Genomic DNA, 25,161 nt, shown 5'->3' on the forward strand with positions numbered 1-25,161 from the left:
AGTAAATTTATACCGAATTAGGATTAAAGGTCACAACCGCCGTTGGCTATAGATATTATTTATAGTATATATATATATTATATATATAATATATATTATATTAGATAGGTATATTATATAGATATATATATAATAAATTATTATAATATATTAATATAATTATAATATATATTATTATTATTATTATTATTATTATTATTATTAGCAGACATCCTTAGCCAGGGCGACTTACAGTTGTATACAAAAAATACATATCAAGAATTACAGTACAATTAAGAGCAAGATACAAAATACAATGACTTCAGTTCTAATAAGAGCAAATACAAAACACAGTACTATTTGATATCGGGGCAGTTCAGAACAGATAACAATGTTGATAGTTACATCAGGGTTAGATACGAGTGCAGGCGAAATACAAAATACTACAGATTGGGTTCAGTGCAGGATTAAATACAGTAAAATACGGAGCAGATAAGCGCAAGTTAAAATGCATTAATGGCAGAGTGTTATATTGACCAGAAGGAGAGGGTTGAGTTTTACTGGTGTTGTCTGAAGTGATATGTCTTGAGGAGGCACCAGAAGGTGGTCAGGGACTGGGTAGTCCTGACATCCGTAAGAAGGTCGTTGCACCACAAACGCAACAGTGGAGAAGGAGCGGACTCTGGAGGCAAGGGAGCGTAGTGGAGGTATAGCAGTCTTCTAGTGCAAGCGGAGTGGAGAGGTCGGATGGGGGTGTAGGGAGAGATGAGGGTCTGGAGGTAGCTGGGTGCAGTCTGGTCAAGGCATCGGTAGACGAGTACAAGAGTGTTGAACTGGATGCTAGCGGTGATTGGGAGCCAGTGGAGTGAGCAGAACAGTGGAGTAGCATGGGAGAAGCAAGGCAGAGAGAGCACCAGATGAGCAGTGGAGTTTTGGATGAGTTGAAGCGGATGGGTGGCAGATGCAGGGAGGCTGGCCAGGAGGGAGTTGCAGTAGTCTATGCGGGAGAGTAAGAGAGCCTGGACGAGGAGTTGCATGCAGTAGTTGGTATATATTGCAATAATGAAAGTGTTAGGGTAATATTGGTGGTAATGCAATGACACAGACCCAGATTGGCATGAGCTTTTATAAAAAAAAGTTAAAAAATTAAATAAATAAATAAATAAATAAATAAAAACCCTGTGAGGACACCACAAAGCAAAACATTGTGAACTTATCAAGGGGTAATCTAGAAGGGTACACTGGGTCCAGTATTTAAATAGCCAATAGTTCATGTACATTGACACAATGCTTGGTGTACAAATACCACCAGTTTTTAGGGCTTTGCTGAAACACCTCTGATATAATTTAAGTCTGATTGCTGTCACACAGGCACTTTGCAGTGTGACTTTTCACTTCTTCACCTTTTTCCACTGCCAATTAGGCCCTGGCATTTTCTCTCCTTATTTATAAAACTTACTAAAAGTGTTTTTTCTCCTTTTTTTAGGCTCTAATGTTTCTTTTAAAATGGTAAAAATGTAGTGTAGAATGGGATAGAAATAAATAAAAGATGCAGTTTGTCTCTCACTCCAGAAGTGAATGCTCCAGGAACATCCACAATTCTGGGAGCATAACTTAATAAAAACCTTGAATTTAGATTTCAAATTTGCTATTCAGTGCCTCAATAGATGATTGAAATATGGCTCAGAAGAAATATGTAGTTTGTAAAGCACTAGAAATCTAAGCCAGGCTCTGCGTGATCTTCAATCCTGGCTCATGTGTCATTCCAGGCTGGGGGAGGCATCCATGTGAACTTTCTTATGGTTCATTGAGATTTGCCTAAATTGTCCATTTCCAGAGTATGTATCCATTCCAGTCATTATTGGGAATGGCCCTCAGCCAGTATTTTAATTGAGACAAGAAGGTTCTATGTCTTTTTTTGCCATTTAAGGTGGCAGGAAGGGCTTGTGTGTAAATGATTTTATTTTGTTTTCCTAAAGAGGTAACCTAATTTTGATGGGTCTCCATTTGCCTGGCAATAAACTGACTCCCCCACCCCCAACAAAAACAGGATGGAAAGAGGATATGGTACGGGTAGACGGGTTGACAAAGAAAGATAGTCTTGCTCGGAAGAGCAAAAGTATTCATTAACTGATGACTGACTCCAGCAATTGAAATATTCAGTGGTGACACACATTCATCCCACAAATAGCTGGAGATGGTCCAAAATAAGGTGCTGCTCATGTGTGAACCCCTGTTGAACTTAACAATATGCTACTGCTAATTTCCTACTGCTAATGCAAAAACCAAGTCGAGCCCACTGTAATCTGTAAACAGTGGATAAGCCTAGTTTTAGATATGATAAATTTGATAATGATCTAGTCTAGAATTATTGTTTTAACACTAAAATTTCATGGTAAAACAAGTACAGAGGGTGATAGTTAAGCTCATCTGGTACATATGTCTTTTTTATTGTACTTCCTCATTGGCAGATATTTGCTAAATACATTTGCTTCACAATACGCTAATATACACAAGGCTTTATTTCTTCTGCATTGTAGCTTTAAACAGCTGTGTCTTACTTGAGAGGCCACTTATCCTGTTTATTATTTTTGTTTAAATGAAAGCTAGACTGGATATTTCACAGGATACAATAAACAGCGTTCAACTTATCTGATGCATTATGTTATTATCTGCATCTGGCAATAAAATGTTGGGCTTTATTTCCTGTTTATAACTTCTAAAGTTAGTTAACCGGAGCCTGTGAAAATATGTAAATATATATCATGACTAAAAGTCTCCACAAAATCATAGTAAAACCTCAACTATGTAATGTATTTGCATTGTTAAAGTCCTACAAACTGCAGGAGACTTCTTCTACTTGGTATTTAGTAGAATTGTTTTCCTTGAACGGCACTCAATTTGCTGTGCATTACTCATGAGGTAGTTGAATGGCAATAGAATATTGTAATACAAAGGAAATGCATTGTTTGTTTAAGAGCAGGATTGTACTGTCTCGTTACAAAAATAAAAAAATGCGATGCCATATAACCAAACATTTTTCATCTCATGAGGTTGTGAAGTTATGCTATTGTAGATATACTGCCTTTTTGCAAAAGGTATGGCTCAGGACTTACACAGTATTCTTTCCTTACTGAAAACATAGTAAATTATGGCCTAGTTCTCTCTATCAAGCGAACAACAGCCCTGGTAAAGATAACCCAAAGCTCATTCCACAGAATTTATAATACCGAATGAATCCAGTCAAGGTGGACTGGTGGAATTGGAGCTTCTGTTCCTTATATGTCTTCTGTATTAGGGTTGTATTTACTTATGGGAAAAGTTTAAGTGATTTTCATTAGTTCTATAACAAAGAAGCTACACTTAAAAAACTGAAGACAAAACTGGCCATTCAAAATTCCCAACTCCCAATGATAAAGCGTTGTTAATGTATTACCCACTCCTGTTTAGACGGAGCGTGTACGGGGGTCCTATAATGGCTCATGGTTCCGGCATTGCATTATTTCTAGGCTAATATTACAATTTTGATATAATTGCAGGGTGTTATTATTATTTGTTGTTAATCTAAGTGTGCATTCCAACCGGAACAACACTAATGCAATCCGCTTTGGCAAACACACATACTGTACCGATTATAAAAAGGTCCCTTGCGTGCATGAACAAAATAAGCTACATTGATATGGAACGTGTGCTTATGTGTGGGGTGGAGGGCAACAGGAGGGGTCGGCGGGTGGGTAAACGAGTCACAGATAAAAATAAATAAATAAATAAACCTAATAGCAGCCATTCATTACGAATGGTATACTGCCAAAAGGTTTTACGCATCTATAGTGCAATCTGCAGCTGTGTGCTCTGAGCGCGCGTGCCTGGATGGCAAATCCTCCCTCTAACGGAGTTTGTGTAGCTCTGTAACCACGTGACAGTCTTCAGCAGCCCAAGTCGTCCCGTTGATGAGGGTAGAATAAAAGCAACAGGAGGAAAACACTGTAACTTTAAAGCTGCAGTAACATTTGAGCAGTTTAATGTAAAAATAGCACATTGGATACTTTTTTTTTCTTTTTTGTTTTCTTTAAGAAAACACACTTCCTGTTCTGTTTTCTTGCAGCAAATATTTCCAGGACATCTGGTAACAGTTTAAAATATGGAACAGATTTTTTTAAATAAACCTTTTAGGTGGACTGATAGCTTGAGGTTGGCGTACATTTGTTGTTTCGTTGGCTGTGCGGTTTGCTACAATTTGGATGTGGAACATTCTATGGCTTTTCGCGGTCCCAGTGGTTCTTTATTTGGATATTCAGTTTCATTGCACAGCCATGGAAATCAAAAATGGTAAGTTTAAACTTGAACAAGTAGTCTCATTGCTGTAAAATGAATGAGTGACAACACTATTCTCAACTTTCCCATTCAAACCCACAGCACAGCACGATATAAAAAAAAGTTGCCCTGTGCAATGTGTCATAGACGTTATACTAACTAATTTCAGGTTGACTGTAGTAATCTACAGTCTGCATATATAGTTTTATTACATACTTTGTCTTTTTTGTTTTTTATATGGAACATTTTACCTAAAAATGATAATGTTAATATATAGAACTTTTTGTCACGCTTATGTCTAGCATACCCAGACAATTAATTGTTGTATCGCTATTCTATTTTAATATATGAATAAAAAAATAAATTAAAAAAACAGCTTGCCCTTTAAAACAGATGTTACTATGAATCAAATGAAATACAGTAACTGCAGCAGCGAGGGTGCAATAATTCTACAGTTTAGTAAAGTTCGTTGTTCTGCAGCAATGTCACCGTGCATTGAAAATGTATTCTTAATAATAGTGGTTCAACCTGTGTCACTGAATTCATCTGAATCCAGTTGGTTTTTATTTGCGAAAACTCAAGTCTGTCACGACTCACAAGCATCATTCTATGTGTTTTAGGGTCTTAGTGGGAGCTCCAGTGGCTAATTCAACTTTCAACCCTTCCATCGTAAACCCCGGTGCGGTTTACAAATGCAGCATCAAAAACACGTCTGAGGACTGTGAGCAGCTGTCAATAGGTTGGTATTAGAGTTTGAAACTTTTGTATTACAAATACATCAGTGTTGTTATAGATTTTAACAAATCGTATCGATTTAAACATAATTGGGTACCATAGGCCATCCTTTTATCGAAGCTTGCATTTCAACCGGAACTTGAGAGGGTATAAACTCCTGGTTATTTGGGAATACCCGTTTATAGAAACACTTTTTTTTTCTGCACTTCAGTTATTCACAACATCATTTTAGGACCTACCAAGAGCTGCAGGGAGAACCAATGTGCAACCCCCCCCCCCCCCCCCCCCCCAAAAAAAAAAAAAAAAACCGTTACATATTTTGATCTAGACTGATAACCAAATTCACAAAATGTTCTCACTTTGGCCATTCTATGAACACTCAACATATGATTGCATTGCCCCTAGAATGTATTCTTTGCTTTATGTTAACTTGCGCAAACCCCAATAGACTGGATTTCCCAGTCTTTGTTGTTTCTATAGTAGGCTAAACAAAAAAACAAGTAGCCTGTTGTACATTTGGTGGTCGGGAGGGTATTACATGTTACACATGAAATATTACTTTATGAATAGAGAGATGGAAGTTTACTGCATTGCGCCTTGTTCAAAATATGTCAGTTCTTGCTAAATGGACCCCAGGTACACACGCCCTACACACAGGACTGAACCCTGAGTCCTGAGGAAGTTTACAGTTTTTGAGGCTGAGGCTTATAGGGAGTGAATTAACTAAGTTGCATGTCAGCAGTAGCTGTTGTGTAAAATATAAACGTGATTAATTGTTAGTTATAGAATCAAATATACAATTACAGTAGAGTCAATTATCCAATCTTTCATCAACAGTACTGTCTAATTATTAGTCAGACCACCAAAACCTTAGATGGAGCATTGCATGCTTTAAATTGTTGCAGTTAAGCAAATTAAAACAGTTATCTCATTCATGATGTTCCTTCTATTTTGTCAGTAAGGGATGGAGATCTTGTCTTTTATTGAGCAGCTAAGAACTTTTATTATATTCATTTCAATTGCATGTTATTACAATTCCTTAACAGCAAGTATCAAAATATCGGAAAATGTTACTGAATTTTTTTCACTGCTTCAGGTCAGATAGTGACTCTGCCAGCTAGGAGGGAGAAAAGGAAGGACAGACAGACTTAACAGTCTCTAGTTCAGGGTTTTGTAGGTGGTCTCTATTGTCTGCAGCTTCAACTTCCTCTGCAGATTTCTCCTTTGACATACTGTATCATATACTCACCACAGAACGTGTTTAATATTAAGTTCTTTCAAGAGGTTTTTGCAGTTGTTCTGCGTTTTCCTATTTTTTATGTAATTATTCCAGAAGCCAGCACTTCAATGAATTTAGTGAAATCTATTTGAATATTCAGACTGGGAGTAAACAGAATTAATGGTTGGCTTGTGGCAAGATTGGCATGTGTGCCAAGGTCTGCATGACTTCCAAAATGATCCTCTTTTCTGTTTTACAAAATCATATACACTAACAACCCTTTATAAAAGTTTTCCCATGCTTCTGCCATGGCTTGCCGTGTTTTTAAATATCTTTTACCATACCTCTCTAGGCTTTACAATGCTTTCTGCTTTATGACACTGTGCATCACAGTTAGGTACCAGTGATCTTAAGGCTCCATTCACAACTTTGTGTGAAAGTAACACATTGTTTAATGGACACACATTTAAACAAAAGCAGACTGAGGTGTGATTGTCTCGTTTGGTGCACTTTTCTAATGCTACATATTGACACACCAAAAGGTGCCGCTGGTACGTTCCAGACAAAATCATTTGATATCAAATGGCAGGTCTAAATTAAAATCAAAGCTTGGATGAGTTTTAAGGAGCATAACCCTTTCCTCTGCCTTGCTAATTGCTGCCTTTTTAACATCACTTTGGAATAAAGTAAACTGTTACTGTGTAAGACTGAATCTTATTATCACTGTGAGGGGAGCTTTAATGTTTTTGTAAACCCACCCTGGGTGTCACCACTATTTCAACTGCTATACCTCTTAAACCAATTGAGATGTGGGCTTCATACTTTAAAGGTTATGGAAGAATCTACTTGTTCACTTTGACATGTGGCCGATATGCATCCTACAATGACCTTCTATTGCCTATGTTATTGTCATGTGACTTTTCCGGGTTTCCAGGTGCTGTAGACCTAACACAGTTTAATATTTGCTTCATATCCAGTGCATAACTGTATTCCACGATTCTTAGAGTCGGGTTCAATCATGGGTATTGCACAAGACAAATGACCATTCGAGGTACTGAATTATATATATATATATAGATATATATATATATATATATATATATATATATATATATATATATATATATATATATATATATATATATATATATATATATATATAATAGTTTCTTTTCTGTAGTGTTGCTTCCAGATCATATCACAAACATGATTATATTTCAGGAAGTGAAAAGGAAGTCCAATGTGGGAGGACGTGCCAAGCAGAGAGAGATAACCAGTGGCTTGGTGTTAGTTTATCCAGACAACCCCAAACAGATGGGTATATTGTGGTATGTAAATCTAAAGTGAAAAGAAAATTCTGCTTAATTTGTGTATAAAATAACCAAGTGTTTTTCTTCTGTACAGACTATACATACATCCATAACCTTTAAACATTGAATTATGAAATACTAAAATAACTTAATACATTCAGTGACAATTGTTTTGACTAAAAGTCTTTTAATCTCTTCACATTTAAAAAATGCTGTATATTGAGTGAACTCTTTTTTCTCCAATAGGCATGTGGACATCGCTGGAAAAACATTTTTTACACAAATGGAGATAATCAAAACAAACTACCCCATGGTGTTTGTTACAAGATACAACCAGACTTAAACTCCGGCAGTCAGCCAATGACTCCATGTTATATAGGTAAGGCACTTTATGTATGGCAGTACTTGCAAACCTAGTGTCACAGCTCAGGTATGTAGAGATGGAACAAAAAGATGCCATTAAGAAGAAAACAATTGGCTTCTCACTTTTATTTTCTCACAAATAAAACATAGTCTGACACCACAGTGGTGCAAGATATATCTGTTCATTCCTAGCAGTTCAGGCAATTGAAAAATTAATCAAGTAATCAATTTCCAGATAGTTGCATTAATCTAAATAATTACATTGGTTACACTAGCTAAACTATCCACATTTTCATGGGTATAGTTTAGGTCTGTACATTCAATATTCTGGGCAGGGAATATGTCAAATAAAACACATCACATATTTTTGTTTTAGTTTGTTACATACAACAGATGAATACACCCCTGTCCCAGTTTTATTGAGCACTATATTGATACTGTGTAACATACAGATTTACATAGAAACACCAGTGTTGTGACGTCCACTTGTTGTATATTTAAATTTACACTAATTGATTTCTAAAAATATATGAATTGTCCTGCTTACATTTATTTTTTGTCTGTTTTATTTGCAGATCACCAACGAAAATTTGGTGACAGGTATGGCTCTTGTCAAGCTGGGATGTCTAATTTCCTAATGGAGGTATAATGCTTTTATTTCCTATGCATCCTTGTAGAAAAAGGTTCATATAGACTAATGTCTATTTTTATACTGCCTTCCACAGTGGTAAACATACAGCATTTTCTAACATTTAATGCATATTGTTTTGTAGGATTTGATTGTTATTGGAGCCCCTGGATCTTTCTACTGGACAGGTTCTGTTTTAGTGTATAACACATCCGATAACACGTTACATGCGTACATTGATGATGAAAACGAAGTCCTTTATGGAAGCTACCTAGGTAAGAATCTCTTTTTTTTTTTTTAAGCTATAAAATAAGGGTGATGTGTCAAGTTAAAATACACCACACAGTGCAGCACAATTCAGCACACAATGGAGCTCTCTAGAGAGTGGAGTGGGTCTTTTAGGGCCCAACATGTTTGATCGCAGAGCTATGAGGGAAAGCTTCTATGCTATGGGCCCTAGTACATACGCTTGTCCCTGCCTATCTGTCTGTTTCTTTCTATAAATAATACGTATTTCCATATATTTAGTGAATCACATTTTCAGTTCCCCTAAAGTAAATCCCTAGAGCATGTGAAATACTGTTTGTTTATTCTTTCGTCTCAAAGAAGCAATTGAAATCATCCTTTGTACAAGATATATAATAACAGGATGTGGATTTGTAGCTGTGTAGCTTGCTTTCACAGTTTGAACATATCTTGTTTTTATTTTCTTTTTTAGGATATTCTGTTGGTGCTGGACACTTTATTGACTCCCAGGGCACTGATGTTGTAGGAGGGGCACCCCAGCATGGGCAGACTGGTAAAGTAAGAATTCATTGTTAATAGTTACATTTATTTCTGTAACAGTTGTTGAAAAATTAATGTATTCCACTTCCTTAGATTACAGTAATTTTTCTATGTTAACTTTGATGAACATAGCACAGACTCATTCAAGGATGTTAGCATTTGGCTGCAGTGCTTTGTGGCTTGTGCTACTGATTTAAGTAGAGCAAAAAATGGGTCATAAGCAGATGTGATGTCTCAGGTCTAATTGAAATTAATTTAACATTGATTTGTTACATACAATTTTACTCTACAAAGTAACATTTGACAGGGACTTGTTAAGTTCATATATATCGTGTGAATTTGGTTATCAGCTGTTAGCTCTCCTTTACACCTGTATAAGCAATTTTGCTCCTTTATAACTGTATGCAACAATTAACAGCAGTGATCCATTTATGGATAGTCTGACGTTATACAGTTAGTGCTTTTATATTGTGAATACCACTTTCCACAGCAAATGGAATCATACTGTGTACATTCCGGATAAAGGCCCTTACACACCAGATGCGACGCGATGAGGACACGACAAAGCGACGCTAGAAAATCAATAAAACCTCTGATTTTCAATAGTGCCCTTCACACCAAAAGCGACACGACAAGCGACGTTGCCGCGACACAAATTTCAACGTGATCGATGAAAAAAAAATAGAAACTGCTCCTATTTTTGTGAATTTGTCAAGTGACAAATGCACAACTGACCAATTGGAGAACAGCTTCATGTCATGTGGTTTGAAATCAAGCAGTTTCACTTTTTGATGAGGGGCCCACCCCTTGTGTGTATTAAATTTTTTATGTAGGTATTAAATTGGTATTATTATTATTATTATTATTATTATTATTATTATTATTATTATTATATTATTATTATTATAAAAAAAAAACAAAACACAAATGCACTGCTTTTCGCCGTCATCTTAAATAATAAATAATCATCCGTCTGCACATAAACACAATATATTTATATACTACTACTACTACTACTACTACTACTAATAATAATAATAATAATAATAATAATAATAATAATAATAATAATAATAATAATAATAATAACAAATGAATACCTACATAAATAATAAAATACACACAAGGAATGTGCACCCTGTCACACACTTTCAATGAAAACGGAGGTAAAGAGCATACTTGCAGTACCTAATTTCCCATGACCTATAATAATAATAAGCCATTTTCTATTGCGTTTGTTAGTAGTCATACTTTCTGAAAGATCTGGCAAATTTCCAGCTGTCGCGTCGTTTCTGTGATCGCTTCTGGTGTGCACTTTGTTTTCGCAGCAAATTTGTCTTGTCACCCCAGTAAAAATCGTGTTGCGTCTGGTGTATAAGGGCCTTAGTAGTGAACCCGACTGTGTGTCTCAAGTATTTGAGTATTCTGGGTGTACGGAAATATTTGTTGATTAATGTGCTAGCTACCATGTACAGCAGGCTGGAAACCCGTTTCAAATGCACTGATAAATAAGGATGTGTTCTTTTTCAGGCTTATATCTTCAAACTTTTGCCAAAGTATTTGTCAATAGTTTTTGAAGCAAGCGGAAAGAAGGTAAGAACCATATATGTTTAATTTAATCCAGTTTGTTTTTTGTCTGTTGTTTTGTTTTTATTAAAAATGTTAACCGAGAAGTATTTCTTCTTCAAGCTTGGTTCCTATTTTGGTTCTTCTGTCTGTGCTGTTGACCTCAATTCGGATGGGCTGTCCGATTTACTGGTTGGGGCGCCAATGTACAGCACTGTAAGGGAGGAAGGAAGAGTTTACATTTATATGAACTTGGGCAATGTAAGTAAAACTCTTTTTTTGTGCTTTGTCTGTTCTTTTTACAACAACCACTGCATGAAATTTGTATGTTAAATAAAAAAAAACAAAAAAAACAAACGAACAGGAAACCACAGAAAATGTATAATTGTGTAGTGATTATGAAGGTTTAAGTTATAGGTTTCCTGTAATAAAGGGTTTACTGTAAGCCAGTATACCATGCAGTGTAACAGGCAAAGATCTAACCCTCTGAAGCCATACTTTAGTGTAATGTGTGTCCAGTGTTAAAATACCCCTGTTCAAGTTTGTACAGAGTTCTCAGCCTACCACAATTTGAGGTTCATTCTGCGTATCAAACGCTTGTTTTAAAAAAGGCATTCAAGGCAGTCGTGTAAGAGTGTAATTATCCAGAACATGTTTATATTAACATTTCCATTCATTTTAGTGTGTAGATCACATCATAAATCTTAAAATGTAGATCATATAGGGTATAATTTACAGCAGAATTTGTTTTATTAATTTGGCTGGAGACAGCTTGATCCTATAAAGATATTGTTTTAGGAAATCATAAATGTTATTCTTTAAAATTACAACATTTCTGACAAATTTATGTTTGTGTTTTTCAAGGCTAATATGAAGGAGCTAGATTTTGAATTAGCGGGGAGCGACTTGTATTCAGCAAGGTTTGGAGAAACTATCACAAATCTAGGAGACATCGATGATGATGGTTTTCCGGGTAAGAAGTAGGCCTATACTTTAATTCATTATTCTTGCAATAATTGTAAGGAAAATATTTGTTATTTTAAATATTAAACCTTAGCCATTTCAGTGGAGGAATCAAGACAAACAGCAAAGGAATCCAGCGTTGTATTATTTTGCTATATTAATTAAGCAATCTACTAAAACAAAAAACATAACTGGATGTAGTTGTATAATGAAAACATAAAACTGCAGGTATTGTATTGTAAGTATTTTTTTACCATTACCATTGAAGCTAACTTGATGGTATTGCTTAATATTATATATATATATATAGATATTATATCTATAATATATATATATATATATATATATATATATCTATATATAGATTAAATATATATATATATCTTGGTTCTTTTAAGTCTTTTTGTTCTTGATGTTGTTGAACTTCAATTTACCTAAAGTGCTGACCAGCACCTGAATGACAAATGCATGCAGCTTAATGAGAAGCATTCTGTGCTTTTTTAAAATGGCAATTTAAAGGGCATTTGCAACTAAGCATTTTTTACAAGGTTTCACATGTTTACTTGAAATCAGGGCAGTGATTTTTTTAATTTTTTTAAGTTTACCTAAATCCCTTGCAGATGTTGCTATTGGAGCACCACAGGAAGAAGATCTACAGGGAGCTATTTACATCTACAATGGCAGGAAGAAAGGGATATCTCAGTCCTATTCCCAAGTAAGTTTTACAGATGCCATATATGCATTGAACAGTAAAAGCCTTGAAGGGAATTTGCAGGCTTTTGTGCATCACATTCTGAGGTCAGGACTTCCTTTGTGTGTCATACCATCTTCCATCCTGTGACAATCAGTGCATTATGTTTAAGGTTTTCTGTCACTGAATGGTTGACTTGAGATTTAAAGTGCTTAGAAATAAGATCACAGACTGAGTTGCTGCTACAGGATTTGAACAGTCAGTAAAACTGGACCCACATCATTCGGCTACATCTTAAATAAGTGCCCACATTGCATGTTGTGTTGTTGGTAGTGTAAGATGAGACTTACGCTTTGCAAACAAATTGATATGGATTTAGATTAAGGCATACAGTTTAAATACATTTTTTTTTATTACATTTGAAATACTATGCAAATAACACCTTTGTAAAAAAATTGTATAATCATGTAAAGTTTGGAAAAATAACACCAATGTACCAATTTTTATTAATTTTTTTGTTCCTGGGTAGTAAGTGTGATTTTCTAATTGCTTATGCTTCAAAAGTGTAAAAAATGGCTATTATTCCCCACAAACTTTGCTTTTGTGACCAGGACAGTGATATTTCATAATATCACTATTTCGGGCAAATGTGTGTCTTTTTGTTCACATAAAGTCAGAAAAAAACAACATATGAATCCAAATTAACATGTATTTATACTAAAGTAATACAAAAATGACTACAAAAGATTTAGAAGTGAGTAGTTTTTCGAGATTTACGATTATTACTGACACAGAATGATAATGAATGATATTTACCTGATGATTTTGGAGTGTGGTACAAGATGAAACAGCACTTTGTCAATTAAATTTTTTTACAATTGACTGAAAGGTGACGTAATATTTGTGTGTGTGTGTGTGTGTGTGTGTGTGTGTGTGTGTGTGTGTGTGTGTGTGTATGTCCTTCCCGAACTAAAGTTAGAAACTTACATTTAGGGGTAGCTCAAATATTGGTATCAAACTTATTAGAATATGTCTCAGTTTTTCAGTGATTTACTAGGAAACATATCCTGTCCACAAAACTATACCCCAGTTGTAATGCGCTTTAACCATGACTACTAATTGTTGATTAGGACTTGAAATACAAAATGTTGCATATAGAAAAGGCAGTATAGAGTGCTAAAATTTAAGCAGCAGTATTTTCTTTTGCATTTCAGAGAATAACTGGAAACTTAAATGGCAATGTCTTCAAGATGTTTGGCCAGTCCGTGTCTGGAGGCATCGATGTGGATGGCAATGGTTACCCAGGTAACAGAAATGCTCTTCTAACCTTTAAAACTGTTAAAGAAAAAAGTAAACACAACATACAGTACCCTAGAGCATGGCTTATGCACACTAGTGAATTATTGATGTCTATCGCTATTGGTAGATTACCAGCAGTTACGGAAGTGTTCCTCTAATCCCAGTGCTGCCAGTGGGAGGGGAGGGGGCACATCAGGGGAGGTGGTATTATAAGCTTATGAATTCATTTTCAAAAGCGCTTTACTTTTCTTAATTATGCACTCATGTTGTTTGGGATTCTATCCAGCCTGTGGGCGTTCAACCTCCCCTTGCTCCTCTTCCAGTAAGAATTTTAACAGCAAATAGGTTGCAATTTATGAAAGAAAATCAAAGCCGTAATAATATGAAACCAGTAAAGAGGTGGACTTGTGATATGAAATTCTTCACCTGTTTGTGATTACTTGTTTTGTAAACATTATTTTCTGTTGAGTCATATTAAGTGGGTTTTGAGCTACCCAGTTTAAGTGACCAATACAAATGACCACACAGAGACAACAAACCACATAAATAAATTCAGAGATGCCTTTTGTTACAGTTTGGAAGATTTGCTAAAAGTAATCCATGTTAAAGGTGAATCCGTATTAAGGGGGCTTAGGACTAAAAGTGATTTCTTCTAGGTAATCATTAATTTATATTTTTCTACACAGATGTAGCAGTAGGTGCTTTTATGTCTGATTCTGCTGTAGTACTGAGGTAAGACTGAGTCAATAGATTCAGTTAAATTAGACTAATCCTATACAGTATAAGGCTTGGCAATGACCTTTGTACACTTGACACTGTTTGAACATCACATACAAACACACATTCTGGTTACTTTATAGACAAAAAACCTGTGTATGTAAACAGCCTAGAGCTTTACAGTAAAATCCTATAACTGTATCTGTTTTGGATAAAGAACAATTTATCAATGAATTTTATGACATTGCTTGCAGCAGATTACAGAACCTGTAATGTGCAAAGCGGTAAACTGGTTCGTTTTTTAGAATGATGCCTTTAAGGACAATGATGCACAGTAGTTGACTAGATAAGTAAGCTTCATTAAATGAACCTTTGTAAATCTCTTTTCAATTCACTCAAGGACACGGGTCGTGGTGATTGTAGAGGCCTCCTTGATTCTTCCTCCTTCTGTCAATCGCACCAAGCCTGAGTGTGTTGAAAATGGACAGCCTGCTGTCTGTATGAATATCACTCTGTGCTTTAAGATCAAAGGAAGGGACATTCCAGGGCACATAGGTAAGCTACGTAAACTTCATATAATATAATTTTTTTTCATCAGTTTTCTTATGCCTCAATAATTTCATGATATAAGAATTGTTTTTTATTTTACGTCGGAAGTGTCTGAACTTAAATTCTTCCTGGGATGCCAATTAGTTGTGCTTGTTACCTTAGGCATCCTGGAATTAAATAAGGGACTGTGACAGGGTGGAAAAATAGGCAGTTACAGGGCTCATTCCCTTCCTCTAACAGCCTAATCCCCTCATGAGAATGTGTGGAATTCTGTTAATGACTGGGTCTTCAATCATTCAATTTATCAATTGCATAGCTCTCTCCCAGTATAAATGCAGATGACTGGAGTGTTTGGCTGGGTTGGGTTGTGTCTCTGAACATTGTAAAAAATAGAGAAACACTGTCTGCTAGCCACCAAATACAGCAATGCTTTTCATAAAGCCTGACAGAAGGAAGATTTTTGTTTGTTTAAAAGCCTTGGTTTTTTGGCAAATTAAGCCAATGTTATGCATTGAGACAGGGTCATTGTATTATTATTATTATTATTATTATTATTATTATTATTATTATTATTATTATTATTATTTATTATTATTTGAAGCAGAAGAATCGTCTGTGGGAATAAGTCCTCAGGGTGACTTATAGTTGTTACAAAAGGTTGCTTTTTAGAATATTAGCTTACAGAATATCACATTACAGATAGAACAGTTTTAAAGTACAGTAAAATCATTAGAAAATAAGATCAAATTAAAATAAGAGCAAAATAAAGAATACAGTAAACAATTACATTTAAGAGTGGGTTCGACTAAGAGTAGTTTATAGAAAAAATATTTGCTGAAGGGCTCCCGAGTGGCGCCCTATAGCCTGGAGATCATCGGTTTGAGTCCAGGCTATTCTACTGACGCCGCACAATTCGAGGGTCGCCCAGGGGATGCGGGAGTGCTTAGGTCGGCCAGGGTGTCCTCAGCTCACCACGCACCAGCGACCCCTGTAGTCTGGCCGGGCGCCTGCGGCCTTGCCTGTAAGCTGCCCAGAGCTGCGTTGTCCTCCAATGCTGTAGCTCTGAGGTGGCTGCACGGTGAGTCTGCATTGTGAAAAAATGCTGTCGGCTGATGGCACACGCTTCGGAGGACAGCATGTGTTCGTCTTCGCCGCTCCTGAGTCAGCGCAGGGGTGGCAGTGGTGAGATGAACCTAAAAAAAAAAAAAAATTGGATATGCCAAATTGGGAGAAAATAATAAAATAATTGTCGATTATTTGAGTAAAGTCCATTAAGAGCACCTAGTAAGTACGATAAACAGATAAGAACAATTTCAGAGTATTACTCTACAGAGGGGAAAGCTGTAAAGAAAAACTGCGCAGCCGTCTGTGTCATCCCTTTATTATATTCTTTACTGTTATGATTGAAGAAGCAGACCACAAAGACTAACGTTTAAGAAGAACACATTTGGTTAACACCGTGATGACGAGTTACATTTGCATTTATTGTTACAACTTCCTATTGTAACTCAGTATACTTGTAGCTAGCACCAGAATGCAGGCAGTGGTTATCTACTGAGAACATGCTGACTTGTGGGGGAATTCAGTTAAAACCTAGCTGAGTGATCTGCTTCTTTTCTTAGTAAACAAGGGTAGATTCCAACTGAACATTACACAGAACATGCTTATTGAGATAGGGTTTCAGAGGGTTTTTATTGTTCATTGCTACTGGGAATCATAGTAACTAGAGAGAAGCAGCTATTGGCCATCAAGCTTTGGGAGATAGTTGTGGTTTACAAGAGCAACTCATGGCTTACTGCTTATGGTATACTACGCTTGTGTGCAATATGTCTGTAAATGGCATACCACACATGGCAAGCAACTTCTTGCCTCAAGTGAAAAGAGACTCTAACTGATTAACAATATAAGCTCTTTGTGCAAATGTGGAGTTGTGGAAGTGCACAGTAGGTGGTGACGTTGGTGAGCTGTGGCCAAAGGGGTACAGTTAAAAACCAAAACCTGCCCTGAAATGGATTGTTCAAAGCTGCTTTTAAAGACAAAATGATTTATTGGTAAGGTCTTAAAACCTAAGCCTTTCACTTATTTGTCTTTTTAGGTACTGTTAATATAATATATATATTATATATATATATATATATATATATATATATATATATATATATATATATATATATATATATATATATATATATATATATATATACATATACTGTATATGTATTGCCCAGTGCTCTGTGGTAGAGGGATATTCTTTGGAAATTGAATTAAACCTTTTTAATACAGAATTAAAAAGAATTGAAACAGTTGGTATACATCCAACATGCTACTACATAACTAGAAAGTTGTTATGGGTGATGTAAGGATACTCGCAAAGTGATTTGCGGCTGCAAAACCCCCATAAGTTGTGTTTAGCAACTGCAGAAAATGTGGCGTATGTAAATAATGTTGTTGATCTGGCGTCTGCACCTGCTATCAAATTAGCACTTTGCCATCTTTAATCCATTCAAATAATATTGAAATGCATTCATATGAAGAAAAGAGCATGGAATTGGGCAGGATCTGGATACTAAGCAGGTTCAAACATTACAATGTGATGTAAGGATTTTGCCTTGCACTTAGGCAATTGCTGACCCTCCAAAAGCTATACACCTCTTCTTACAAGCTGAAACCATTGTAGAAGCGAGTGACTAAGAGCTATATAAAACCACACACCTGCAGAGACCTGTCATTGCCTTCAGGATGGATGCTGTGCTACACTTCCTGGTGTGACAACACTTGAGTCTTGTTGAGGAGGGGCAGGAACACGTTCAGAGGAGAAGGGCAATATGAAGAAGACCCTGCATTTTCAATCCCAGGGTCACTTTGTTTGGGATGCCAGAGGATGCAGCGCTAAAGTATTTTCATCTCACTCCGTAGATCATCCTTGATCTCATAGCTGAATTGAGGGATGAGCTAGACCCTGTTGTCAATCTAGGGACTGCTATCCCTGCACATGTGAAAGTGCTGTATTCTCTACACTACTTAGCCTCTGGTTCCTTTCGGACCACATTTGGAATGTCTGGAGGGATAGTGCAATCCACCTTTTCCAGAGTGCTACAAATTTCTGGATGTCAAGCTAAAAAGGGCAGGCCAATACATATCATTTCCTAAGAATACCAGCATAACTGATGTCGGCTGAGGCTTTTCCAAACAACTCTGTTTCATGCTGAGTGACCCCAGCCGTAAGGACTCAGAGCTCCTTCTTAGAAAACTTTTCTTTTTTTTTCCGTGCGCCAAGAGGACTTTGCTGCCCTTCCTCTGAGATGTTTTTGCTTTGTATTTTCTTGCTACACAAATGTCACACAGTGACTACTGCTCTCTGTACTCCTAACTCAGATGCACTCATTGAGACCCTCATTATCATAATTGCATAATAATCATTAATTGTGCATGTTGAGTAATTTAAATTGCTCTTAAGCTTATATAGGGCACAGTGCAAAATAATTGCCTGGCCACATTTTGTATCCGCAATTATTTGCACTGCACCTATACTTACATCACCCCCTATATGTCAGTGATGGTCTGAACTGACTGTTCTTTTTTATTACAAATTTAGTAGGTGCAGAATTAAAAAAAGAAAGACACAGCAGATACAAGATGTACGATGTACTATGGTAGTTTTATCAGTTACTTTGGGGATTAAGGTTATATATGATATTTAAAGAAACTTCTTTGCAACAACTTATGCAAAAGACACATTAGGAACATCCTATAGTAGTCCTCCAATTTTGATTACTGCATATTGAAAGCCAAAAGAGAAAATAAAAGCACATTCCTCATCTGTAAATACTTTAAAATGGTTGAACTGGCGAAAATGAATATAACCACAGAATAAAGATAAAACGAAAACAATAAATTGGGCATGCTTTTTTTTTTTTTTTTTTTTTTTTGCCATAAAATTGATGACACGTGTGTCTCAAATTCCTACAGTGCAACTGGTGCCCCCCTGTTTTTCAGTGCAATGTATCTGTTTCCATCTGCAGGTCTCCTGTACAATCTGACTGCTGATGTCCACAGAAAGGCTGGGTTTCCTTCTAGGTTTTATTTTATTGGAAATGGAACCTCCAACCACACATCAGGAAAGGTTGAGGCGTCCCACAATCATGTAAACTGTGTGACTCACCAGGCCTTTATGAGAGTAAGTTCATTGTTTCCTGCACCTTTTTATTCGTTTTGAAGTCAATTACATAATCTAATAATACCAAATTACAAACAATAATCAGTAAAGCTAATTATTACATTTGTTTTAAAAGTTCAGCAGACATCCATAGTTAAACTGTTATTATTATTATTATTATTATTATTATTATATTATTATTATTATTATTATTATTACATAATTTATAAAATAATTACACCACAGACTGTTTGACAGCAGTGCTCCTCTTTATAAAGTACACATGGATATCTGTTAAACTGTTTATCGAAGAAATTGAATACATTTTGTTTTAGAATGAAAAAGATAGCTTGCAGTGTTTCTGGATTACAAATTAAACATTGGAACTGGACTGGAAACTGGAAGCTGAACTCATTATCATAAATCATTATTGTTGTAATCATAAACGTAATCTTAAAAAAAAACCCCCAAAAAACAAAAAAAAAAAACCAAGAACAATCCTGGTAGCACCCAAAGAGAGAAACAATAGAACTTGCTGTTCTGTCTTAACTCACCAGTAGCAGGCAGGATACATTTTGTTCCCTGATAATGTTCCCCCACAGGCATTCATACAGTATTGATTTCAGAAGCAGTGGGCCCTGTTTTTAAAGGTCCACGTCAATCTTACAGAAAGAGAGAACAAACCACTGGAGACAGTTAAGGATATCTTGAATTATATTACTCCTGTACTTTTTAAAATATTATTACAAAAACTAAACTGTGCATTGCAAAGCCTACATATGTAACATATGCAATGAAAAAGAACATGCTATTAGCATTTAAAGTTTAAATACTCAAATCATAAGACATGCTCAGATCTTTAAAAAAATATATAAAAAGGCAATATGAATCCAAAGGAATCTGTTAATAAGATGTGGGCTAACAAGTGGTGAACATATAAGAACCTAGCTAATGAACAGTTTACGGTTTATGCACCAGGATAAGATTTAAAAAAGAACAAAAAAAACCTAACATATTTTCTTAAAAGGAAGAATAGATTTTGTGCTAATATTGCAGCTGTTAATTGTCAGATATTAATTGTCACCCATAAGGCCTTTGAAGGCCACTATAATCAGGGACATCTGCCACTTCCCATAATTTAAGAAAGCTAGACTTTTATTTTTGTTTGTTTTAAAACAAGTAAGGAAGTTGTTACAGATAAGTATGATTATCCTTCAAAAGCAATCACTACAAGGCTACAGGAAAAAAAAAAAATATATATATATATATATATATATATATATATATATATATATATATATATATAATTTGAATAATTAACAGGTAATTAGAGTAATGAATATAATGCACAACAGATGCAGCAAAGGCCTGTTGGAAAATTAGAAGGAATTAGATAAATGTGATTTGGTCAAAGCAAGCTTGTATCTGTGAATTAAAACAGTGGACATGTGGAAGGACAATCAGTGGCTGTCTATCTCCCACACAAGGGGAATCATGTAATCAAGTATGCTATTGTAGTAGTCAAGGCTTCAAGCTGTTCAGTTTTCACATGCCGACAACTGGGGATTTGAACAGGGGAGCTGAAGCATTCCTGTACTGTGTGGAGATGGGATGTCACCATAACTGTTTACAGCACACCTTGCCTCTGAATATCACTAAAGCAAATCTGTTATTGAATGCTAATTGGGGAGTGGCTTCCTGTATAAAGGGGAGCAGAAATATATTTGTTTGGAGAGGGAGTTTGGACCTGTGTTTGGAATTATAGCTAAGGCAATTTCATTTTCTTTAAATCTTAATTTTGGTTCTCATGCTCTGTGGATTTGTTCCTGTGTTTTGTTTGTTTGATATGTTCGATTTAAACATGCCCAACAGCGCTTCATTGCAGCTTCTTGACTTCATGTCTCTTATTCCTGCCAGTAACAGCTTGGGCCGTGACGCTGCCCTGTTACACAGCCATTTACAATTCTTTTGAAATAAGGTTGGAAACTTGTTAAACACTACCAGATTTATTTTTACACCTCCCTTAACTGCATTCGCAACTTCAAACACAAGACCTCAATCCTGTCACTATGAGTAGCAGGAATGTCTTTTTAGTGTATTCGGGAGGGGGTGGGGGCTTCTTTGTAAACATTACAAAACCTGGCTTAAGTTCTCTGCTTAATATCAAGTGTTTCCTATGCACTTTGACATAATAGAACATTTTTCTAGTATTCCTGTGTCTGTTCAGAAAGATCATTTAGGGGGCAGAGTTCAGTGGACTCTGAGGTTTCATTCTTCTACATGTTTCGTCTTGTTTGTGATGTCGTCGTACAGTTGATACATAACAGACTGTTTTTGCTACGATTCTAAAATATGAATATTTCAAACCTGAAAGGCTGTTTGATAGCTTCAGTGTAATTGAATTGTTCATTACAGATTCAATACATGTTATGTTTACACACAAGGCTGTTAATGTTATTTTTCTTTAAATATAAAATAAATTTGCCTGCTCAGCTGTACAGCAGTATTCATGTCTTTCCTTTACTGCACCAGATGTATTTAGAGATGTATTTTTAATTGTACTTACACTTCCCTTTTTAAAAATAAAATAAGAGCATACCATGCACACGGTAGCAAAAGAGATTGTCGACATCAAACAGAAACCTGGCCCTCATCATTGAAATGTTTATTCAATCGATTTCCAAAATTGATGATACTAAAAATGAGTCAAACGAATCAATTACAACGAAAAATGTATGTGTCTTGAGGATGTTATGTGTGGGGTACAGTACTTAAAAAAATAACAGATAACATTACCGCTATTGGCCTTTTTCAGAGCTTGAAATGTCTTTATTTAAGGTTGCCAGTGTCAGTTTATTCTTTTTTTTAATTTAATTTTTTTATAGAAAGAAATACGTGATATTTTCACTGCCATCAAATTTGAGGCAGCGTATCAGCTTGGGGAGCATGTTGTGAAAAGAGACGCCCCAAGCCTATTTCCACCGCTTCGACCCATCCTACAACAGAGAGAAGAGGAGGAGAATCATGTCAGGAACAAGGTCTGTCTGCACACACTTTCATTTCTCTTGAGTCTTAAGTGTACAATAGTTAAGCTGGTGCTGTTATTCATTATCCCACATGTCAGAGGTGGGGAGGGGTGTTGGTGCATACGTTACATATCATATATTGGGATTAGACTATTATGGCACAGACTTTCTTTGTATCATACTTACATTTTACACATATCTACAGAAGCTCTTATTTTATTATGATGAAGTTTGATCTGGACATATTTTAACAAAGCTATTGAGAATATCAGAATCTGTGGGTATGTGAAATTAAAGTGTAAATGTACCCATAGTAATCAGCCACTGCCACTTCATTATTCCATATGCATCTGTCCCTTTGTATGTATATCTTACATTGTGCATACAGTAGGTGCAGGTAATGGTTGTCAACATTTCCATATTACCGATAGCTCTAATTTTGAATGTACAGTCATGTCAGATAATAAATATCACTGGCATGCTTGTCTGTATTGTATTTGTGTTTGACAGTCACAGTATCCGCTAGCAGCTCAACACAAACATAACACAACACTTAATACAATATAATTAGCTTATTTATTGCAGTTCATTTTTATAGTATATATATATATATATATTTTTTTTTTTTTTTTTATTCAGGAGTCTATGGGGTTTAATTGTTTATATAAAACTGGACCTTTCTTTTTATTTTTTTTATTTTTTTTACAGACACAGTTTGCCGGTACTGTGTTTGGGAAAACTGCTCTACCAATTTGCAGGTTTCTGCAAAGCTTGGCTTGCCACAGTAAGTTGATGTTTATGTCACTCTTTTATCACTGTACATTATTAAAACTATTGTACAATGCGTTCTTCATTATTTGAAACTAATATTGTTGTCACTTTTATGCTCAGTACATACAGTCTTGTGTTAAAAGGATATGTGGCTTTTGTTAAGTTTTACATTTGTCTATCAAATATATAACAAACATTTTTTCAGGTAGCAAATGTAAAGTCGTGCTCATGGTTGCATATAAGTGCGTAAGCATCAACCTGTTTGTGAGCCTAAAGCCACATTAGATACTGTGTTGCGATTAATATAATGCTTACAAACAGAAGGGAAATGAGAATCAGTAACCACGGTTATGTGTAAAATAACTTACAAAATGATATAATTTAGTTTATCGTTGAGTTTAGGTTGCAAATGATGAAGAAAATTACATTACTGGGAGTAAGCTGTAATAACATATCAGCATTTTATACATGTTTGTACTGGTTTGCATAAAGTATGCCACTGTCAGAGAGATGCTTAGCTTGGTGTAACAACAAACTGTTTCAAAGTGACAGTTCATCCCAGTTGCCATACAACACAACTGTGTGGCTTCATATCTGATTTAAATCATGGCCATTTCTTTTCATACTTAAGTTGCTAGATTTGAAGAGAGTTGCACAGAAACACAATTAAACTGAAACATTATAGAACGATCTATGATCCACAAAGCCACTAAACTTACAGTTTTAGTTTAGTTTCTCCTGTTCAGCAGGCTTTTTTACAGGGCTGTATAGTTAGTAATCCACAGAAGTTGAAGAGTCCTGGGGACTGAATTATGATCCACTTGTGAAAAAAATCTGTTATTAGTAAATGTTATTTTTATATCAGTTATAGTGTGCAATATATTTTCATCAGCAATTGGTGTTTTTTGACAATAAAACCATTTTTTTGTGATAAACCTTTTTGATGATGGAGCTTAATATAAATAGAAATGCTTCAATAACTTCTGTCAACAATTTTTCAATGTTATTAAAAATGATTTTTTTTCAATAATATGCATAACACAGAACACTCATTAAGTAGCATACAACTCATTTCCATCTAAAAGATGACCTTTTAGCATTTCCATTGCCCTTTAATTGGTCATTGGATTATCTATGTATCTATTGATTACTCTCTTGGACTGTGGGTGATTGCATTGATTTTAGGCATGTTCAAAGGCTCTGCAGAAATGAGTGACCAGATACACCAAATATGTGTATGTACTGTATGCTGGTTTAAGTTTCCTCACATCACTTAATTGAGATCTTATTCAATTCTTTTGGCAACATAATAACTGTTGGAATATTTTCTGCATATTAATGATGTTATTGTACAGTAGGAAGAACTACAGATTTCCTCTTCCTTACAGGTAACCCATAATGACAGTACACCACTGTATGTATATTGGTTCTTGCCCGTTGCTTGAACTCAGGTGTTGTTGCAGTACAAAGGGTTGAGTATAATGGACAAAAGTTAATGTAGAGGGCAATTAAGGAATACTGCCCTGCTGTTCTTTAAATTATGGTAAACCTATATGTTCTTAAAAGACAGAAGCAAGCATTGTGCTGAATCTCTTTTTTTTGGAAGATGAAATATGGTTATAAGACAAAAAAAAAAGCTTTTGTCACCCTCCCAGATGCGCACCTGGTGCTCTGCTCCCTCCATTGCACAAAGCTTGTGAGCGTCTCATCTGTGGCACCATGGAAACATCACCACCAGCTAGGAAGCAAAGACAAACCTCTGAAATAACAATAATAATAAAATAACTGATGATAAAAAAAAAACAAAAAACAAGTTAGCACAACTTAGCACAATTTAAACTGTAAAATATCTTTTCATTCTGTATCTGCTGGTATTTTTACTGTTTTTCCTGTTCATTAGCTGTTACACCTCGCTGTTTATGCAGTCTTTTTTTTTTCACCTTCTGCTGCTGTCAAAATGCCAGCTTCCTTCCCGAAGGTGTTCAGTGACTAATGGTTTGGTTAAAAGCCAGAAAATCATAATGCATATGATTGTAACTGGTCTGCCTTATATATATATATATATATATATATATATATATATATATAT

The 25,161-nt window shown here is 35.5% G+C and overlaps 1 protein-coding gene across 1 annotated transcript in view; it reads left to right on the top strand.

Moving 5' to 3' along the window:
• The first annotated feature begins 3,923 nt into the window (after positions 1-3,923).
• LOC121322219 (integrin alpha-4-like) overlaps positions 3,924-25,161 on the top strand; it is a 29,869-nt gene continuing 8,631 nt past the window's right edge. Inside the window, exons 1-17 of the mRNA XM_041261849.1 lie at positions 3,924-4,308; positions 4,914-5,032; positions 7,469-7,575; positions 7,804-7,936; positions 8,496-8,563; positions 8,694-8,823; positions 9,267-9,352; positions 10,865-10,927; positions 11,024-11,161; positions 11,765-11,873; positions 12,484-12,578; positions 13,769-13,859; positions 14,540-14,585; positions 14,971-15,125; positions 19,142-19,296; positions 22,161-22,317; positions 23,016-23,085. Of these exons, the coding sequence (XP_041117783.1) occupies positions 4,121-4,308; positions 4,914-5,032; positions 7,469-7,575; positions 7,804-7,936; positions 8,496-8,563; positions 8,694-8,823; positions 9,267-9,352; positions 10,865-10,927; positions 11,024-11,161; positions 11,765-11,873; positions 12,484-12,578; positions 13,769-13,859; positions 14,540-14,585; positions 14,971-15,125; positions 19,142-19,296; positions 22,161-22,317; positions 23,016-23,085 (1,910 nt within the window). The 5' untranslated portion in view covers positions 3,924-4,120. The remainder of the gene's footprint in view (positions 4,309-4,913; positions 5,033-7,468; positions 7,576-7,803; positions 7,937-8,495; positions 8,564-8,693; positions 8,824-9,266; positions 9,353-10,864; positions 10,928-11,023; positions 11,162-11,764; positions 11,874-12,483; positions 12,579-13,768; positions 13,860-14,539; positions 14,586-14,970; positions 15,126-19,141; positions 19,297-22,160; positions 22,318-23,015; positions 23,086-25,161) is intronic.

Source organism: Polyodon spathula, chromosome 10, assembly GCF_017654505.1.
Source record: "Polyodon spathula isolate WHYD16114869_AA chromosome 10, ASM1765450v1, whole genome shotgun sequence".
Lineage (NCBI taxonomy): Eukaryota > Metazoa > Chordata > Actinopteri > Acipenseriformes > Polyodontidae > Polyodon > Polyodon spathula.